This window comes from Chrysochloris asiatica, unplaced genomic scaffold (assembly GCF_000296735.1).
Source record: "Chrysochloris asiatica unplaced genomic scaffold, ChrAsi1.0 scaffold00326, whole genome shotgun sequence".
NCBI classification, from domain to species: domain Eukaryota; kingdom Metazoa; phylum Chordata; class Mammalia; order Afrosoricida; family Chrysochloridae; genus Chrysochloris; species Chrysochloris asiatica.
In genome coordinates, this window is record NW_006408844.1 from 324,926 (window position 1) to 345,375 (window position 20,450).

The 20,450-nt window shown below is 39.0% G+C and overlaps 1 protein-coding gene across 1 annotated transcript in view; it reads right to left on the reverse strand.

Annotated features, from left to right (window-relative positions):
• Positions 1-20,450, reverse strand: part of C2CD3 (C2 calcium-dependent domain containing 3) — a 173,686-nt gene that overhangs the window by 126,355 nt on the left and 26,881 nt on the right. Inside the window, exons 4-8 of the mRNA XM_006875430.1 lie at positions 19,971-20,194; positions 19,009-19,256; positions 13,018-13,150; positions 12,111-12,239; positions 6,042-6,189 (exon numbers count right to left, since the gene is read on the reverse strand). Coding sequence (XP_006875492.1) covers positions 6,042-6,189; positions 12,111-12,239; positions 13,018-13,150; positions 19,009-19,256; positions 19,971-20,194 — 882 coding nt within the window. The remainder of the gene's footprint in view (positions 1-6,041; positions 6,190-12,110; positions 12,240-13,017; positions 13,151-19,008; positions 19,257-19,970; positions 20,195-20,450) is intronic.

The window sequence follows — 20,450 nt, forward strand, 5'->3', positions numbered from 1 at the left end:
TTAATCGTTTGGACCTCTTTCTGTAGGGTTTGAATTGTTTCCAATGCTGTATCTATCTTATTTCATTGTTCCTGGAGCGTTTTCCTGACTTCTTCCTATTTTTCTCAACTCCATTGTAAAGTGTTTTGATACATTTTATAATCATTTTCTGAATTCCTTCTCAGGCATTTCCAAAGCCTGCCCATCTTCCAGTATGGAATGTAGGTCTGTCTCCCGCTCATTTGCCTCAGTCACTTTATCTTGTTTCTGGACATGTGCTGATATAGTTATCTGCTTCTGTTTTGGGGGCATATTCAGCAGTTAGCTGTGACCTTAATACTTAGATGGTGTGTGTTTTGGTGTTTTATGCTTTCTGATGTGATCAGGAGATGGGCTTCCTTTTTTACTGTTCTTCCTGAGAAATTTCAAGATGTCACTGCTGGTCGTTATGACATAACTCAGGATTTAATTTTCAGCCTGTTTCCTTTTCAGTCTGTTTGTCCTGCTCCACAACCCCCTTTCAGGCCTTTTTCCTAGTGATAAACAGTTCAGGGCTGGCTGTGGCTGTTTTGTGCTGCCCTTTGGTTTTAAGTGGTAACTGTCACTTTAAACTTTGAGGCGATCTGTGTGCATGCATAGTAGAACCCTCGGGGGTGGGGGTGGGGTGTTCACTCACTCTCTCACCCCCTCTAGTCACCAGAATAGAGGTGCGCGGACAGTGAGAGACCAATGAACAGATACACACAAAAAAGAATGTTCACACCTTTATCTCTGTGGTTCTGTCAGGCGTCTGTGGCTGCTCTGATCCTTCCCCCTTCTTGGGTTTCTCCCAAAATGGCACCGTCAGGAGCAGCTGAGTGCCTTCGATTAGAAAGCTCTGGATTTCTTGCTTCTGCTACAAATTCCACTGGCTGTAAGCTTTCCAACTTTCTAAATATTCCTTTATATGTGGTTCAGAGTTCTGGGACCATCCCCTGAACCTGCTTGGTCCGGTATTCTGTGTTGCTGCTGATGGAGCTCCTCACTGTACTTCTATCCTATCCACCACCTTGTTTATTCTTAAATCTCTTCTTGAAATGGTCTCTAAATTCAGGTGGGATATACTCAAGCTCATATTTTGGCTTTCATGGACTTGTTCTAATATTATTTAACTTCAGCCTGAATGTGCATTTGAGCAACTGATGAACTGAACTTGCATATGAACAATCTGTTGCATAGTCTGCCCTTGGCCTTGCTTTAGCTGAGGAAGTGGAGCTTCTTCATTTCCTCTTCCCACAGATTTTTAGTCAATTTGATTCCTGTGTATTCCATCTGGTAAGGTCCATGTGTATAGTTGTCTTTTATCTCGTTTAGTAAAGGTATTTGCAATGAATAAGCATTGGTCTTGCAAAATTCTATCATGTTATCAGCAGCATTATTTATATCACCAAGACCATATTTTTTAGCTAGTGACCCTTCCTCTTTGTTTCCAGCCTTCCAGTTTTCCTAGACTCGTACTTCATATATTCCACATTCCAATTATTTATAGACATTTACAGCTGTTTCTACCCATTTTGAATTGTGCCTCATCAGCTAATGAAGATCCTGAAAACTTTGCTCCATCCACATCATTAAGGCCTGAGGAACTTTTTCCCAGTAACATTTTGAGTGCCTTCCAACCTGAGGGGCATATCTTCTGGCACTAGGTTAAATTAGACAATGTTCTGCTGCTATTCCTAAGGTTTTCAGTGACTACCATTTCAGAAGTGGTTTGCCTCTCCTCCTTAGTCTGTCTTACTATGGTAGCTCGACTGAAATCTGTGTCCATCATGGGTTCCCGTGCTGGTATTTAAAATATTGGCGGCATGCTTCCAATATCATGGCAACATTCAAGCCCATCACAGTATGACAAGCTAACAGACGGGTGCTGGCTAGCAAGATTACTTCTTTGGAATCCCAAAAAAACAGTTGATCTCCCTGCCTTGAATTTAATTGGCCCAGCAAATACCCTTAGACCACTTTTTTGACTGTACCTTTTCTTTTTGAAGGCACCCTAAAAAGACTAAGACAGTATATTACTGAGAAGTTGTCTGTAGCTATCCACTGATTGCACACATTGCACATGCTTTGTTTGGAATAAACCTGTGCATGTATGAAGTGGAACCCTACTAGCAATATTTTTTGACTTACCGTCATATATTGAATATGCTGACCTATGATAATTTGTTGTTAGGTGCCATTGAGTTGATTTCGTTCTGTTGTACATAGGATTGCTATGAGTACCAACTCACAGCGATCCTATGTACAACAGAACGAAATACTGCCTGGTCCTGGGACAACCTCATAATTGTTGCCTTGCTTGAGCCACTTTACCAATCCATCTGGCTGGGGGTCTGACATTTGTTGTTGTTGTTGTTATGTGCCGTGGAGTCGGTTCCGACTCATAGCGACCCTGTACAGGGTTTCCGAGGCTGTAAACCTTTACGGGAGCAGAAAGCCTCATCTTTCTCCTGCGGAGTGGCTGGTAGTTTCGAACTGCTGACCTTGTGGTTCGCAGGCCAATTCGTAACCACTACGCTACCAGAGCTCCTTGGGGGTCTGACATATTAATAATTAAATAAACATGACAAAAATGTCCTTCTAAAAAGCAATACAAGTTTTTTTAAAAGGCAAAATTATGAAGTTTTTTGCGCTAAGGTTTCTCTTTACTGAGTGGCAGGCATCTTTTAAACACAATAGACAGGGCACTAAAAAACATCTAGATGGATCTACAATTTAAAAGGAACTAGGTAAAAGGCTAAAAATTCCAAGAACCCAAACCACAAGTTAACAATCATGAATTGTTAAACTGTGTCTATGACTCAAGATTAAGAACCTACAACATTGACCCGGAGAAAAGACCTGACCTTTCTTCCTTGGTCTTCCTGTTCCCTCATAGTCAACTGGTTCACTTCTCCTAGTCAAGAAATAGATTCTAAAATTTTATGGTTCAAATGGCATTCATAATGCCATTTATGCACTCATTTATCCACTGAGAATGTACTGAGCATTTAATATTGTTATGCCTTTGCTGTACTGGCAATATAAAGATAATGAAGACATGTTTCTAATTTTGAGGAATTCTATAATACAGTGTGGTAAGGACTGTAATACAGCCATCATTAAGTATTATGGCCATTTAGACAACTAATTCTGCTTGAGGGAGTCTGGGGTGGCTTCTTCATAGAGGTGCCAAGTTGACTCTTACAGAAGACAGAATGTTTGAGGCATGCTGAGACCAGTCGGTATGCTTAGTCTCCAGTGGATAAAGGGTAAACATGGAAGATGGGGTTAAGAAATAAGTCCAGGATCAGTTCTAATGCCATGCTTGAGGGTTATAAGTCTAATAGAAAAAACAGACTTTTTGCTATATAGACTTGGGTAAGAATTTCAGTTCTGCCAATGTAGGTTAGAGATAGTACTGTCTCATGGGGCTGGTATAAGAATTTGGTAAAATAGCAAATTTAAAACATCTGATAAATGACATTGAAGATGTCTGTCATCTCCTCCTTTTCAGTCTCACTGCTGCTACTCTAATTCACGTGGTCTCTCTCACTCTCTTACACAGACATAACAACTCAATAGCCTATTTACTTACAGTTCTCCTCTCAGTCTGTCCCCTACATCTGTGCCAGATTAAAATTCCTAAAACACTATTTTGATTATGTTATTTTCTTCTCACCAGACATTCAAAGCCTTCCAGACGGACTGTATGGTGCTATCCTGCCTTATAGCTCCTTCTTTTCCACACATTTCTCATCCATAGTGACCTCAGTTGTTTACTGTGGATCCCTCACAGTGCAAAAATATGTTTCTCAACATAGATCATTCTTCCTACACCCACTTCCCATTCTTGCTCTGCCTCCCCAAAACATGCCCTGTCTTTCAAATTTCAGTTAAACCTTTTCAATCTTGATGATGCTATGTCATGGCTATCTTACGAAACTCTCTCGGCTTCTTCTGACATCTGGAAACTCTTACTGTCTTACCAATGAGTTGGCATAAATGATTTTGTATTAGTTATCTTTTCTGACCTTAATGAAAGGAAAATCAAGAGTATAGACAGCAATCTGCACACACACAGATAATTATTTTTAGGAGAGGGAATGGATTTATTATGTATGGATTTTACAAGACTCTAAGCCAATAAATGTCAGCTTGAGGACTAAGGTGCGCCTGACCGAAGCCATGGTATTTTCAATAACCTCATATGGATGTAAAAGCTCAACAGTGAATAAGGAAGATCGTAGAAGAACTGATGTCTTTAAATTATGGTGTTGGAGGAGAATACTAAAAGTGCCATGGGCTGCCAAAAGAATCAATGGATCTGTTTTGGAAGAAGTGCAGCCAGAGCGCTCATTACAGGCCAAGATGGCCAAACTTCGTCTCTCATACTTTGGACATATTGTCAGGAGGGAACAGTCGCTAGAGAAGAATATCATACTTGGTAAGGAGGAGGGTCAGAGAAAAAGAGGAAGACCCCCAACAAGATGGACTGGCCATGTGGCAGCATTGATGGACTCAAGTGTGGCAATGGTAGTGAGGTTGGCCCAGGATTGGACATTGTTTCGTTCTGCTGTGCATAGGGTTGCTATGAGTTGGTGCCGACTCAATGGTACCTAACAACAACAACAACAAGCCAATAAATAGAACCTAAGGTTTGAGAGAACTTTGAAACAAAAAAAACTGCCTAAATAGAGAATGCTACATCTCAAGGGTCAATAGAAGTTACATGTGATTTATTATAAGAGGTGTTTCTAGAATACCTTACATAGATGGTCTCAGAGTACACATGCATTAGCTTTTCCTCAGAAGAGCTCTAAGGAAATAATGTATTAATAAAGAGCACAGGCTTTGCACTCAGGCCTGTTGTTGCTATTGTTAAGTGTCATGGAGTCAGTTCTGACTCATAGTGACCCTGTATAGGGGTTTCTGAGGCTGTTCCTGGTATCACACTGTGGGTTAATGTGCTGGATTGCAAAGTCGGTTTGACCTGCAAGGTCAGTGGTTCAAGCTCACCAGCTGCTGCTTGGAAACCCTATATAGGATCGCTATGAATCGGAACCAACTCGATGGCACTTAACAACAACAATAAATCAGGAGCAGGAAGCCTCATCTTTCTTCAACAGAGTGGCTGTTGGGCTCGAACTGTTGACCTTGTAGTCGTAGTCCAGTGTTTACCCTACACAGCCACCATGGTCCTAGGCATACTTGAGTTTAAATCCTGGCTCTAATAAATCTATTTTAGTGCTAGTGTGACTCTCAGAATAAGCACTGAACTGCTAAGCACAAGGTGAGCGGTTCAAACTCATGAGCCGCTCCTTGGAAACCCTATACAGGATTGCTATGAGTCAAAACTGACTCTGTGGCACATAACAACGATAAAATGTCTAATTGGTACGTATCCTTGGACAAAATAATTTTACCAAGCTTCACTCCCTCATCTATGAAATAAAGATAATATCTCTTTTCAGGTTGTCATTATCATGAAATCAGATTGTTGTTGTTAGGTATCGTCGAGTTGGTTTTAATTCATAGAGACCCTATGTACATTAGAATGAAACCCTGCCCAGGCCTGCACCATCCTCACAATCATTGCTATGTTTGAGTCCATTGTTGTAGCCACTGTATCAATCCATTTCACTGAGGGTCTTTTTCACTGTCTGCCTTATCAAACCTAATGTCCCCCAGTGAATGGATTAACACATTCAAAGCCCATGAAATGAAGTTTCATCCTCCTCCCTTCTAAGGAGCATTCTACTGTACTTCTTTTTAGACAGATTGTTGCTGTTGTTGTGTGCCCTCAAGTTGGTTCCGACTCAGCAACCCTGTATAGGGTTTCCGAGAATGGCTGGTGGGTTTGAACTGCTGACCTTGAGGTTATGGGTCCAGTGCTTATCCTACAGCACCACACCAGGCTCTCAAGACAGATCAAGGTTGTAAAACGAATTAACATTGTGTCTGGTACATGGTGAATGTGCTCACAGATACTAATATTAATACTTTTGTTTTCTAAACCCCAAGCTTCAGATTCAATAACTTACAGGTGCTACGTAAAATAAGTTCTCCAGGAGACTCTGGTCATACTGAGGGTCATTCAGCTCACTGCTGCAATACACGTCACTACCAGGAGATGGGGACTCTGGAGGAGAGCCAAGTCCATTCCAGTAATGGCCTTGGGATAATTCAGCACTGTAGAGGTAATCAAAACAAACCAGAAGCACTTTAAAAGACAATTTAGCTAAGTTAGTCTTTCTTTAATGAAAATTTCCTTAAGTTTTAAATATATGAGGGGCTTCAAAAAGTAGTGGAAAAATCCTATTAACTGCTAATTCCGTTTTTTCCACAAGCGTTTTGAAGTTCTCTCACAGAAGATATGTTATACCAAAAAAAAAACTCACATTAAACAGAAGACTATCTGATAAACATTTCCAAATTACATTTCCTCTCCTCTGGGTTGCCAACAGCTAGTGTTAAAAAACTTAATACTGACACTGATTGTGACCTCATTCATTTATTCAACAAACATTTATTGAGTACCTATTATTTGTCAGGTATAATGTTAGGTCCAGGGTAATAAGGGTAAGTTAACACAATTTACCATTTCTGTACTTATGCTCCAGCAGTGAGTAAAAAAACATAAATAACTAATGATATATAATTCAGTGAGTTAAGTATTCTATGCTATTTTTGTGAAGAAATGGCTGATTGTTTAACTATGCCATCTTCTATTAAGCAAATACATGTATTTAAGATTAGTTATGGCAAGATTAGTACCGAGGAAAACAGAAATAAATAAGACACCTCATTTACAAATAGACTGTTAACAGGATAAAAAAAAAATGCAAATAACCCGGAATTTTAAAGGAATTACTTTTTCTTTTTTGTTGTGTTGAAATTCCGTAACATTCTAGTACCTTTCTGAGAGCAACCTTTATTTTCTACCTTTTCTTCTCTGGGTCTTTATAGAAATTCCACATTTGTATTTAAAGTATAAGCTCTGTGAGGACAAAGTGTGTATATATTTCATTCACTGTTTTTCCTATAGTGATTAGTAATTAGTGAACATGTACTCATGAACTTAATGAATTCTTCATGAGCATCTGTTGTTAGTAATAGAAGCAACAGTATTTATTAAATATTTACTATGTGCCAAGCATCACTCTAAGCATTTCATCTATTTATTTTTTCAGTTTTGCTTCTCCTTCAGGCTTGCTGCTATACCCTTCCCCCTTCATTAATTTTTCAAGAAAATAGTATGTACTCATTACCTTCAAATTAGATCATGCTCCTATATTACTTAGAGCAACAAATGCTCAATTCATGCTTCCTTCCTCACTCTTATTCTTTCCTTAATCTGTTGTAGGATTTCTCAGGCTTACCACTATTAACATTTTGGACCGGACAAATCTTTGTTTGGGGGGACAACCCTGTGATTTAAAAAATAATACATATTTCCAAATTATATTCCCTCTTTTCTGGGATACCAACAGCTAATGTAAAAAAAAATACTGACACTGATTGTGACCTGATTCATTTATTCAACAAATAATTTTATTTTTGTTGTTGAAAATATATGTAGCAGAACACATAACAATTCGACTATTTCTGTATGTACAGCTTGGTGACAATGATAACATTCTCTGAGTTATGCAAGTATCCCCATTCTCTACTACTAGCATAATAAACTCACTGCCCTCCAAGCTTCTTATCTAACTTTTCAAATGGCTGTTGTCAATTTGATCCCATTATAGTTCATTAAAAGAACACAATGCTCAAGGCAGACATTCTTTACCAATTAAGCTGGACTACTGGTTGGTTTAAATAAGACTTCAAGGGATATTTTTGGTTTAAGGTTTCAAGATTATCTCAGGACTATAGTTTCAGGGATTCATTTGGCCTTAATGGCTCCAGAAATGTTGGATCCCATGAGAATTTTAAACTATGTCCCCAATTTTCCCCCCTTTTGATCAGGATTTATATAAAGTATCTTTAATTAAAACATTAAGTCATTGTGGGCACCATTTTAGTTCTACTGGTCTCAATGAAAAGCAGTATTGTTTATGAAAGAAACTAACCAAATACTACATTTCTCCCTCCTATTCCTGACTCTCTTTTTCCCTCTGCTCTTTCAGGAAAAAAAAAAAAAAAAAGATTAATTGTTATGTCTTGCAAGCTTTTAAGACTTGCAAATACTACTTACCAAACTAGGAAATAGAACAAAAACACTAAATACAATACTAGGTCAATTAACTGGGATATTCCAGGAAACCATACCCTAAACCTTCAAACAAAGAAAACAAATCCCCTTCAGTGTTTGGTTAGAGATAAGCTGCAACAGTAGCTGCTCCTTTGTGTTGTTATTGCTGCTATAAAAATACATATCACACATTTGTCAATTCAACTTTTTCCAGGTGTACAGCTTAGTGACATTAATAGGCTGTCAGATTTACCATTACCATAAACAATGACTTCCCCAACCCTTTCTTCTCCTGTCCCTGATGTCACTGATAAACTCTGGTCTCTATACACTGCCTATTCTTATCATTCTATATGGGAACATGGACTGTAAAACACAAGGTTGGCGGTTCAGCCCACCAGCTGCTCTGCAGGAGAAACATGGGGTTTTCTGTTCCCATACCTATACAGGGTCACCTTGAGTCAGAACTGAGTCAATGGTCCTTAACAACAACAAAGATTTACAGTCTTGGAAATATTATACAGGGTCACTATGAGTTGGAACCAGCTTGGCACTTAACAGCAGCATCATTTTAGAAGATGCTGTGATAAGGGGACGTCAAGTTGGTTCCAACTCAAAGTGACCCTATATGCACAACAGAATGAAATACTTCCCAATTTTGCGCTATCCTCAAAATTATTGATATTCTTGTTATATTTTATAAAAGTGAGGTCATATTTGTCCTTTTGTGATTGACTTAAGTCACTCAGTCTTGAAGGTTCATCACAGTGTAGCATCTATATGGATTTCATTTCTCTTTCTGGCTGAGTGGTATTCCACTGTAAGTATATCTGATCTCTACCCACTAGGTGCCAGTAGCATTTACCCAGTTGTGAAAACCCACAATATCTCCAGATATTACCAAATGTATATGTGGGGAAGTGGGGTGTCATGGAGTAACACGAATCAACTCAGGTTGAGAACCAGTGATCTATAGTAACCACTTTCTCTACAAGAAGGAGCCCGTGGGTCTGAAAAAATCCAACTAACAACTTTCCAATCAATCTACTTGGCCTCTCTGCAGTTTCTGAGCATTTGAAACTCTCTACTCCTTGGACTCTTGGTGTAAGAGTTGTTAAGGGCCATCGAGTTGGTTTCAACTCATAGCGATCCTGTGTGGCGTTTTCAAGGAGCAGTTAATAGATTTGAACTTCTGACCTTCTGATTTGCAGTCCAGTGCTAATCCTTCATACATCCCACCAGCATTTACATATAATTTCAAGAATCTCAACAGATTTGATGCACTAGACACTAATGACCGAAAACCAGAAGAGTTGTGAGATGACATCAAGAACATCATACAGGAAGAATGCAAAAGGTCATTAAGACGACAAGAAGGAAAAGACCAAAAAGGAGACCAGAAAAGACTGAAACTTGCTCACCATTGTAGAGATGCTAAAGCAAAAGGAAGAAATGAGGCAAAAGAATTGAAGAGAAAATTCCAAAGTACAGCTTGAGAAGATAAAATAAAGGAATGTGCAGAGACCTGGAGTTAGAAAACCACAAGGGAAGAACATGCTCAGCATTTCTCAAATTGAGACAACTGAAGAAGAAATTCAAGTCTGAACTTATTAATACCGAAAAAATTCTAAGGGCAAAATATTGAATGATGCAATCCACTGAAAGAAGATAGAAAGTCTAATGCCAAATAAATCCTCTGAATTAAAAAAAAAATAGAGTCTTACTGTACCAAAAAGCACGATGTTCAACCATTTCAAGAGGTAGCATATGATCAAGAGCCAATGGTACAGAAGGAAGAAGTCCAAGGTGCACTGAAGGCATTGGCAAAGAACAAGACTCTAGGAGTTGATGGAATACAAACTGAAAACTGACGCAGCACTGGAGGCACTCACTCATCTATGCCAGGACATTTGGAAGACAGCTACCTGGCCAACTAACTGGAAGAGGTCTGTATTTGTGCCCATTCCAAAGAGAGGTGACCCAACAGAATGTGGAAATCATTGGACAATATCATTAATATCACATGCAAGAAAAATTTTGCTAAAGATAATTAAAAAATGGTTGCAACAGTATATTGATAGGAAACCGCCAGAGGTTCAAGCTGGATTTAGATTAGGCTGTGGAACGAAGAGTATCACTTAGTCAGACATCTCTTGGCTGAAAGACATATCTTGGCAGAAAGATGCTTACCTGTATTTTAATAACTATGCAAAGGCTTTGAACTATATGGATCATGACAAACTATGCATAACATTGTGAAGAATGGATATTCCAGAACACTGAATAGTGCTGATGAGAAACCTGTGCATAGATCAAGAGGCAGTTGTTGAAACAGAACAAGGAGACACTGAATGGTTTAAAATCAGGAAATGTATATACCAGTGTTGTATTCTTTCACCATACTTATTCAATCTGTATGCTGAAGAAATAAACCTATAAACTAGATTATATGAAGAAGAAAGAGCATGGTTTCAGGATTGGAGGAAGACTCATTAACAACCAGTGATACAATGTGATAACAACCAGTGATACAAGATGATACAACCTTGCTTGCTGAAAGTGAACAGGACTTCCGCAATTCAATGTAAAGAAAACAAAAATCCTCAAACTGGACCAATAAATAACACCATGATAAATGGAGAAAAGACTGAAGTTGTCAAAGACTTCACTCAGATCCACAAAACACTTAAGTGAGGGACCTAGTCTTGCTGACACATGGAGTTAGTGCCTAGTTCCGTCACACTGAGGCTTTATGATGGAGTTATGTGTCCTAGGGGCATTTATAAGTAGCTGACTGGAACAACTATGCGCTGAGCACTTCTGACCATGAATTGTAACCTGTTAAGTTCCTTATTAAACCCTTAATTGTGAGTATGGCATTTAAGTTCTGTGTGACCAATGCAATAGAATATCGAACCCAATAGAGAAGTAGAGTGTTGTGGGAGGGATGGTTAGTGCTTCATGTTTTGCACACATGGTTTATTATAACTCTGTAACTGCACATACTGCTTTTAAATATTATATGATCTGCAGTAGGCAGAAAAAGCACTGGACTGCAAGGTTGGTTTGAACCACAAGGTCGGCTGTTCAAACTCACCAGATGCTCCTTGGAAACCCTATTCAAGGTTGCTATGAGTTTGGAATCAACTCCACGGCACTTAACAGCAATACCTTTCCAAAGGAGTCCTGATGTGGCCTGTAGGATAATCACTGGACTACAATGTTGGTTTGAACCAGAAGGTCAGCAGTTCAAATTCATCAGCCACTCCTCGGAAATCCTGTACAGGGTTGCTATGAGTCAGAACCAGTTCGATGTCACTTAACAACAACCACCTTTCCAAAACAGAAATGTGGGTAGTACGTATTCAGGAGAAAATGAATACTTAAGTTTGGTTCCAGAGCACATGTAGTAATAATATTGACAATATAAAAAATAATATTCCCAATACCATTTATGGAATACCTACTATGTGCTAAGCATAATATTACTATTTTTTTTCCTCACAAAAATTTTGCAAGGTTAGGTGTAATTCAATTTTTCTGACCTCTCTGAGCTTTAGAGATACTTACTTAAGGCTATAGAGCTAATAAGACACTGACTCTGAATTTAAACTTGTATCTGTTTTAAAGCAATGCTCTGTTGATTATATCATGCAATCACTGGAACTGCTTGATGAGTTAGGAGATTAAAAATGGAAAGCTATATTAGAGACCATTATGTAAGAAAAGCCAAGAATAAGGTTGTTAAGATTGGATTTTTATTCAGTAGGCATTGAGGAGTAGTTTAAAGAGCAGTGAATGATTTGGTTATTCTAGTAAGTGTTGTTTTAGGAAAATGAAATCTGTTAACAATGTACATTAATGAATTGGAGGAAGAATATAAAAGGAAGAAGGCTAGTTTAGGAGTTCTTACCTGCCTAATAGCAGTTGTATGGCTCTAGTATCAGCTTTTGGGTCAGGAGTCCAAAACGTACTCTCAGTTGGATGGAGAAGGTGGTCTTCAATGTGGCCTTTGGATTGATTCCTAGGCAAGGGTCTGATTCTAAAGTTTAGAAAAAATTATTCTCTGTGGCTAACTGATGGGAAAACTAAACCATAACGAATTGATCTAAGAGATAGGACATCATTAAGCTAGTTCATAACTGAAAATTTAACAAACTTTAAACTTAACAGAGTGCTTGGGTGGTGCAAATGATTAACACACTCAGTTGCTAACCAGAAGGCCAGAGGTTCAAATCCACCCAGAGATGCTTTGGAAGAGAAGCCTGGTGATCTACTTGTAAAAAATCAGTCAGTTCTACTCTAATATACATGAGTTGCCCTGAGTCAGAATCTACTTAGTGACAACTGGAAATGGCTTTTGTTGTTATTGCTTTTAAGTGCCATTGAGTCGGTTTTGACTCATCGTGACCCTGTATAGGGTTTCTGAAGAGCGTCTGATGGGTTTAAACCTCTAACCTATAGCACCAACTCATAGTGACCCTACGTACAACAGAACAAAACACTGTGCCATCCTATTGTTGCTATGTTTGAGCCCATATCTAAAACTTTACAATCGACATTAAAATCTCATTTCATTTTTGTGAGGTAAGAAGGAGAGAATACCCCCATCTTAAGCTTCAAGGTTCAGAGAGAGGGAAGAACTTTTATCCACTCAGTAAGCGTCAATGAGTACCTTACTTCTAGTTTAGGATTCTTTTATACATATTCACAGTTATGGGCTGAACATTTCTAAAATTATTTATTTTGTAATGACCAAAAACATAAGATAGGAATGAAGAAGAAAAAATGTTGAAGTTCATTTCTAACGTGTAACTTACTGTGTTGACGCTCTAAGAGAATCTCCCTTCATAGGAGGATGAACTTCACCCAACAACATGCTAGTATCTGGGCTTGATTTCATTGCAGAAACCAACATGGCATTGCGCAGTTTATTGCCTTGTTCTAACAGAGCTGGAGAGAAAATAAAACAGAGAAAATCTAAAATCAAACAGAAACACTTGCAATGTTCAGGATACTTCCTTCCTTGAGGACATTCACTAACAACAAATGCTTACAATGCTACTACTATGAGCACTGTTTTAGATGCTGGCACTATAGCAGTAAACAATGTCTCCATTCTGGAGAAACTGACTTCATTGTGGGAGTTGTTCTATCCATTCATTTACTCTGCCAACTGGTGCTTGTACATAATAAGACTGGTTGGTAGTGGTGGTGTACCACAGAGTTGGTTCCGATACATAGTGACGCTGTAGAGAGAGGGTTTCTAAGGCTGTAAATTTTTACAGGAGCAGAAATTCACATCTTTCTTCCTTGGAGAAGCTGGTAGATTCGAAATGCTGACTTTGCAGTTAGCAGCCCAATTTGTAACCCACTATTACCAGGGCTTCTTACATAATAAGAAAATTACAGGTTATTATACAAGGGAGTTTCAAAATGTTCATGGAATAAAAATGGCATTCAAAGATAATGGACTGACTGGCTTGATCCATGGAGCTAGAGAGTTGAGAGCCTTCAGGCAGAAGAAGGCTTCCTAGTAAAATGGGGAGCCTCCGGGCACTTACTGGCAAGCTAAGAGCTGTAACACTTAACTAAGAATAAGCCATCCTGATTGAAGAATTGTATCCAGAGTTGTTCCTGTTACTTCCAAGTTTATCCTGATCCTAAAGTATAATAATTTGTTACTTCCCTAATAAACCTTATGGTTTTTTGGGAAAAAGATAATGGAATTTTGAAGTCACCACGCATATTACTCTAGAAATATTAAACCCAGGCACTTTACTAAAATTTCTTATGAAGGTTTAATGCCTTTCTCATCCAAGAAACACTAACAACTCTACCAGCCAAATCTTTAGGATCTATAGTGATAAATCTAGTCCAATCTTAAACTTTTATGGATGAAACAAAGTTTTCTATGACTTGTCCAAGATTGTACAGTAGTAGGTTAATGGATAAATCAGTATGGAGTCCAATCTTGAGACGTCACTAATGGTAAAACTTAACACATTCCTAAACTACAACAATAATTAGAGCAGGCAAACTTTACTGAAACTTTCCCAAGTGCTAGGGCACCATTCTAAGTGGTTTTTGTTTTGTTTTTTTCTTATTTGTTGTTGTTAAGTGCCATCGAGTTGATTCTGACTCATAGAGACTTGGCATAGGATTTCTGAGGAGCAGCTGTAGTGGGTTTGAACCGCTGACCATGTGGTTTGCAGCCCAGTGCTTATCCTAAAGCACCACACCAGGAGTCGTTTTAGCCATAGTAAGTAATTTAAACCTCCCCCAAACCCTCTGAGAAAGGTACTATTTCCTTTCTTTTCCAGATGAAGAAATTGAGGCAGACAGGATAAGTAACCTGTCTTAAGTTTTGTGTGTGGTAGCCAGAATGAGGCCACATCCTATGCCTTTAGCCAATATATTATGCATGTTCTCATTTTATTTCTTAGACTTTCTTTTACAAGCAGATGACAACTGGTATTATTCTGAGGATCAGTGGTATTATTTTGGGAAGTACCATCATTTTCTTGAGGTTCTACAGTTGCTTAGAAGGTACACAGACCCAGAAATCATGTACCTCCTTCCTAGTTTAAAGATTTATAGCTTCTAACAAGCCAGATATGAGGCAGACTAAGGAAAAACTCAACCAGATGCATCAACATCTAACATTTGTTAATATAGCATACAAACTTTAAAAAAATGACTTAAATAGCACGTACAATATGTGATAAATACAACTAAACTAAAAGCAGATAAAGATCACCATCTGGTAGGCAAAATTTCAAGAAACCCCAAGATTCCTATACCCTGGTATATATAAATCTTTTTCAAGTTATGTAATAACCAATTTAGCTATTTCTATGAAGGAATTTTGCAGATGCAATTAAGGTCCCAAATCAATCCACGTCTTAAAATTAGGAGATTATGTTGGTGGGCAGACCTAATCGCATGAAGCTTTTAAAGCAGATTTTTCTCTGTCTGGTTGCAGAAAAGGAAGTCAGAGGTTTGAAGCATGAGAAGTATTTGATAATGTTGCCGCTGCTGTGGGGATCGAAGGTGTCATGTGGCAAGATATGCAAGTGGCCTTTAGGAGCTAAGCCAGCAGTCAGGACGGAAGCAGGACCTACAACTGGGAAGAACTGAATGAGCTTGGAAGTAAATTCTTCTTCAGTCTCCACACGGGAACTCAGCCCAGATGATATTGTGTGATGTCTTAGGTAGAGAACATAACCACACTATGTCAAATGTCTGACCTACAGAACTGTGAACTAACAAAAGAGTGTTGTTTTAAGTCACTAAAGCAGCAGCAATAACACTGTTGTTGTGTTGTTGTTAAGTGCCAATGAGCTGGGTCCGACTCATAGTGATCCTATATAGGTTTTCCGAGGAGCAACTGATGAGTTTGAACTGCTGACCTCACAGTGAACAGTCCAGTGCTTACCCTACAGTACCACACCAAGACTCCCACTTAATGTTGTTGTTGTGTTTTTTTAAGGTTTTTATTGTGGATTGAGTGAAAGTTTACAGGGCAGATCATCAATTTTACATTCAACAAATCACACACCTTGTTTCATTACAATGATTATAATCCCCTCCATGTACCATCAGTTAACAGTATTCCTCTCTATTCTCTTTAGCTCTTTTTTTAAACACTCAGGCATATATAATAATTTACACCACCAAAGGGCACAATCTGCAAGTCTGTCTCCTGGCCGCCAGCTCTTAGTTCACCACTTCCCATGAATCTAGAGTCCTTAGCCGTTCCCCTTTCTCCATGTCCCCATGTCTGCCTCCATCTCTGGTGTTGCTGCTTCTCTGGATAAAGTCTTGCATTTCACTTGTGCTCTTCTCCCTTGATGGCCTAGGGTCCTTTGTTTCTGGACTGTAAGATTAAGTACTCCCCCATTTTTGTTATAAAACTTCTACCTTTACGATGGTAATAGTCGCAATTAGTCATGATAACAATTACTCACTATTGATTGAATCTCTTTTAACCAGATCCATTTAGACAAGATGAAAACTATTCAGTAGGGACCAGTTAATTTTAGTAATCCAGAAAATTAAAAGGAGCCTTTACCAATCACATTCAATGATCTACTTGGTGATTTAATCCAATCTGTCATCAACTTATCTAGCCCAGATTTGATCATTTCTGGTGAAACTCACTACTTCTTAGAACAAGGAGCTCTGATAGTGTAGTGGTTACGAATCGGGCTGCGAACCACAAGGTCAGCAGTTCGAAACTACCTGCTGTTCCGCAGGAGAAAGATGAGGCTTTCCGCTCCTGTAAAGATTTACAGCCTCGGAAACCCTGTATAGGGTTGTTATGAGTCGGAACCAACTCCACGGCACGTACCAACAACAACAACAACTTCTTGGAGCAGTCCTCTGCATCTTTGCATAGGCTGGATTATTATTCAGACTGAGCCAAAATGTGTCTTATCTTTAAACACACTGGTCTTAGTACCTTTTATGGAAGATGATACACTCAGGCAACCATACATTGTACCTAGCTGTGGGCATGTTTCATTTGACCTGAACAGTTTTGGACAGCAGTAATTATTTTTCAAAAAAAATTTTTTTCAGGCAAGCCTGGGTAATCAATGACCTTACAGTAGCATGAAGCAAAGTACTTTGCCTTGGTGCCTATGAGAATAATGGAACTGAGCAGCAACTCCCCCTTTGACAGATATGAGAGCCCCTGGTGGGTATATTGCTTGCTTGGTCCCTGAGGTGCCATTAAGTTGGTTCTGACTCATAGCAACCCTATGTACAATAGAATGAAACACTGTCTGATCCTGACGCCATCCTTACAGTTGTTGCTGTTTGAATTCATTTTTGCAGCCACTGTGTCAATCCACTTTGTTGAAGGACATAACAACAACTTAACAGTGACATTTAACAACAACACAACAACAAAAACCTGATACCCTTGCATTGTTGTTGTTAGGTGCCTTCAAGTCAGTACTGACTCATAGTGACCCTATGTACAACAGAATGAAACAGTGCCTGATCCTGGGCCAACCTCACAATTGTTGCCACGCTTGAGCCCATTGATACTGCCACTTGGCCAATCCATCTCACTGGGGGTCTTCCTCTTTTTCTTTGACCCTCCACCTTACCAAACATGATATTCTTCTCCAGCCACTGGTCCCTCCTGACAATATGTCCGAAGTATGAGAGATGAAGTTTGGCTATCCTGGCCTCCAAGGAGCAGTCTGGCTGCACTTCTTCCAACACAGATCTGTTGGTTCTTTTGGCAGTCCGTGGCACTTTCAATATTCTCCTCCAACACCCTAACTCAAATGCATCAATTCTTCTACGGTCTTCCTTATTCACTGTCCAGTTTTCGCATGCATATGAGGTTATTGCATTAGAGAGTGCTAAAAAGTCACTTAAAAACTAAGCCTATGTCTTCATTTTTAAATGGCGATAACATTCCCTACCTTACATGGGTTTTGTGAGATTTTATGAGAATATGTATTTGTAGAATAGCTAGCACAAACTAGTGCTTAAGAAATGGTAAATGCTTGCTCTGGGTTACATATTTTCTTTTGGTGGTCCTTTCATCAGCCTACTTACTCTCCTTAGAAGGAATTCATCTCTTTAGGCCTTTACTGTGATGTTATCTTCGCAGTGAAACCTTTCTTTGTAACACGAATATCCCTAACCCTCAACGTCCCTGCTGCATCCCCCCACTGCCATTGTTGTTAAATGTTGTCAAGTTGGTTCTGACTCATAGAGACCTTGTGCAGAGTTTCCAAGGAGCAGGTGGTGTGTCTGAACCACTGACCATGTGGTTCAAACTGACCTTGTGGTCTAGTGCTTGCCACATCCCTAACCCTCAATGTCCCTGCTTCATGCGCCCCCACTGCCATTATCACCACCTAATACAATACACTTATTTATCTAGCTTGTCACCTGATATCCCATAAGCAGGAATTTGTGTGTTGTCTTTTTAATGCTATATCCCCTGACTCCTAGAATCTTTCTAGACAACTGCTCTGAATAAGTAACTGCTGAATGATTATATTTCTGGGATCCAGGTGTACACAAGATAATCCAGGTGTGAGGTAATGATTCTTAAATAGAGTGGATAGTTTTCTTTCTTGCTAATGTAGCCTGCTCTTGTTAAATGCTACTGAGTTGGTTTCAACTCACAGTGAACAACCCTGTATAAGGTTTCTGTGGAGAGGCTGGTCGGTTTGAACTCTGACCTATGATCAGCAGCCCAGTGTTTATCCTATAGTGCCACACCAGGACTCCTAATGTAGACCAGGGTTGCGTTAAAGGCTAAAATTTAAAAATTACAGTATTGAAGTATATCTTCCAATAAGGAGATAATAAGACATTTTAACTGTAAAAACAAATCCTAACATAAATTACATACTCAAATAGTTATTTAAATGACTTAAGTAGTAATGCTGCAAAAATTATACTTTGGAAATTTTACTTGTTGGGATGGAGAAATACATGGTTGTCACAGAAATACATGGTTGACCATTACAGTCAGTGTAATATAGTTATCTCAACTGCTTTTATTATACGACTCATGGATATGGGGTGGAAGGAGCACAGACAGCATAGCGGATTACAAGCTGGGTTGCTAACCAAAAGGTCAGCAGTTTGAGTCTATCAGTCACTCCTCATCGGAGAAAAATGAGACTTTCTGCTTGCATAAGGATTTATAGTCTCTGAAACCCTATACAGGGTCGCTACAAGTCTGAACCTACTTGAAGGCACATGAACACCGCCACCACCACCTCACACACACACACACACACATACACACACACGTATACACATCTATATACCTGAAAGAAGGTCCTTGGTAGGAGGGTTGTTTGAAGAGAGAATGCATGAGTCACTGTGACTCTTGGCAACAGTCCTAGTTTGAGGCTGGAATTCAGAGCTGTTGACAAGAGATATCTGTTTCCTTGGGGCTTCAGCTTTCAGAGTTACACACTCTAAACTCTGTCCGGAATTAAGACGGTGCTGAAGTCCAGAGAAAGTGTCCTTTATTGTATTAGAGTTCTCTGTAAAGTACAAGTGGTCCTTTCCTCTGTTTTTTAAAAAAGAGAGAACTTTAGTAGTGTATTATAAATAATGCTAACTACTTGGTAAGAGAAAGAAAGAAGTGGATATTGTGGTTTATACCAGAGTAGCTTGGACTCTGAAAGTGGTTATTTGTTAAGTAACTTTTAAATCTGCTTTTCTCTCCCAAATGAAGGAAGATATTTTACCCATAGTGGTGGCTTACATGCAACAAATGAAAGAGTTCAGTACAAAATTTGATATAAAGCCATGCTTAGTAAATAATTAAACAAAAAACTATTTCTCTTACTCCATTCCACTTCACCAAATACTGTGCTTTCCCTCTTTTAATCTCATGAACATTTATCATGGTATCTATCGCATCAGACTGCAAAGCCGTTTGAATTGCAAGGTTGGTAGTTTAAGCTCACCAGCTACTCCTCGGAAACCCTATACAGGGTCGCAATGGGTTGGAATCAACTCGACGGCACTTAACAACAACAACAACAACATATATTATTTAGTCGTTCTGCTTCATTTCTGTCTGTCTCCCCACTATATTGTAAGCAGTCTTTATAAATGGATGTCTTATGATTTCTATACTCAGTACCTTGAACTAAATCAGGAACACAGTGGGTACATCATAGTTATTTGCTAAATGAATGACTCTCGCTTTGGTGTTTTACCAATCACAAATGCAAGTATAACTGACAGAATGGCTGGTATTAGGTGTGCTCATTACCTTGGAGTGGTTGACCTACTACTGTTGGCTGCTAATTCTTTCCCATCAGTTTTGGTGGTAGATATCTGATGTAGTTCGGATGGAACCAGAAACTGGGTATTGCTCGGTTCAATATTCTCTCTGAACCTCTGCTCAGAAACGAGCATGTTTTCTGTCATGTCAGTGGTAGGAAGAGGATCATAGCTGTCATAAGTTTCTGACAGAGGCTCCAGGGCGAGTGAGACCTGAAAGAGAGATTAACATATCTGAAAAAAAATTTTTCATACCGATTAACTTATTTTCAGACCCCTCTGCTTAAAACCAAAAAGGAAGAACCCGCTCAGCATTTCTCAAGCTGGGGGAACTGAAGAAAAAAATTCAAGCCTCGACTTCCGTTATTGAAAGATTCTCTGGGTAAATTAAGTGAATGATGCAGAAAGCATCAAGAGAAGCTGGAAGGAATACAGTCACTGTACCAAAAGGAAATGGTTAATGTTCAAC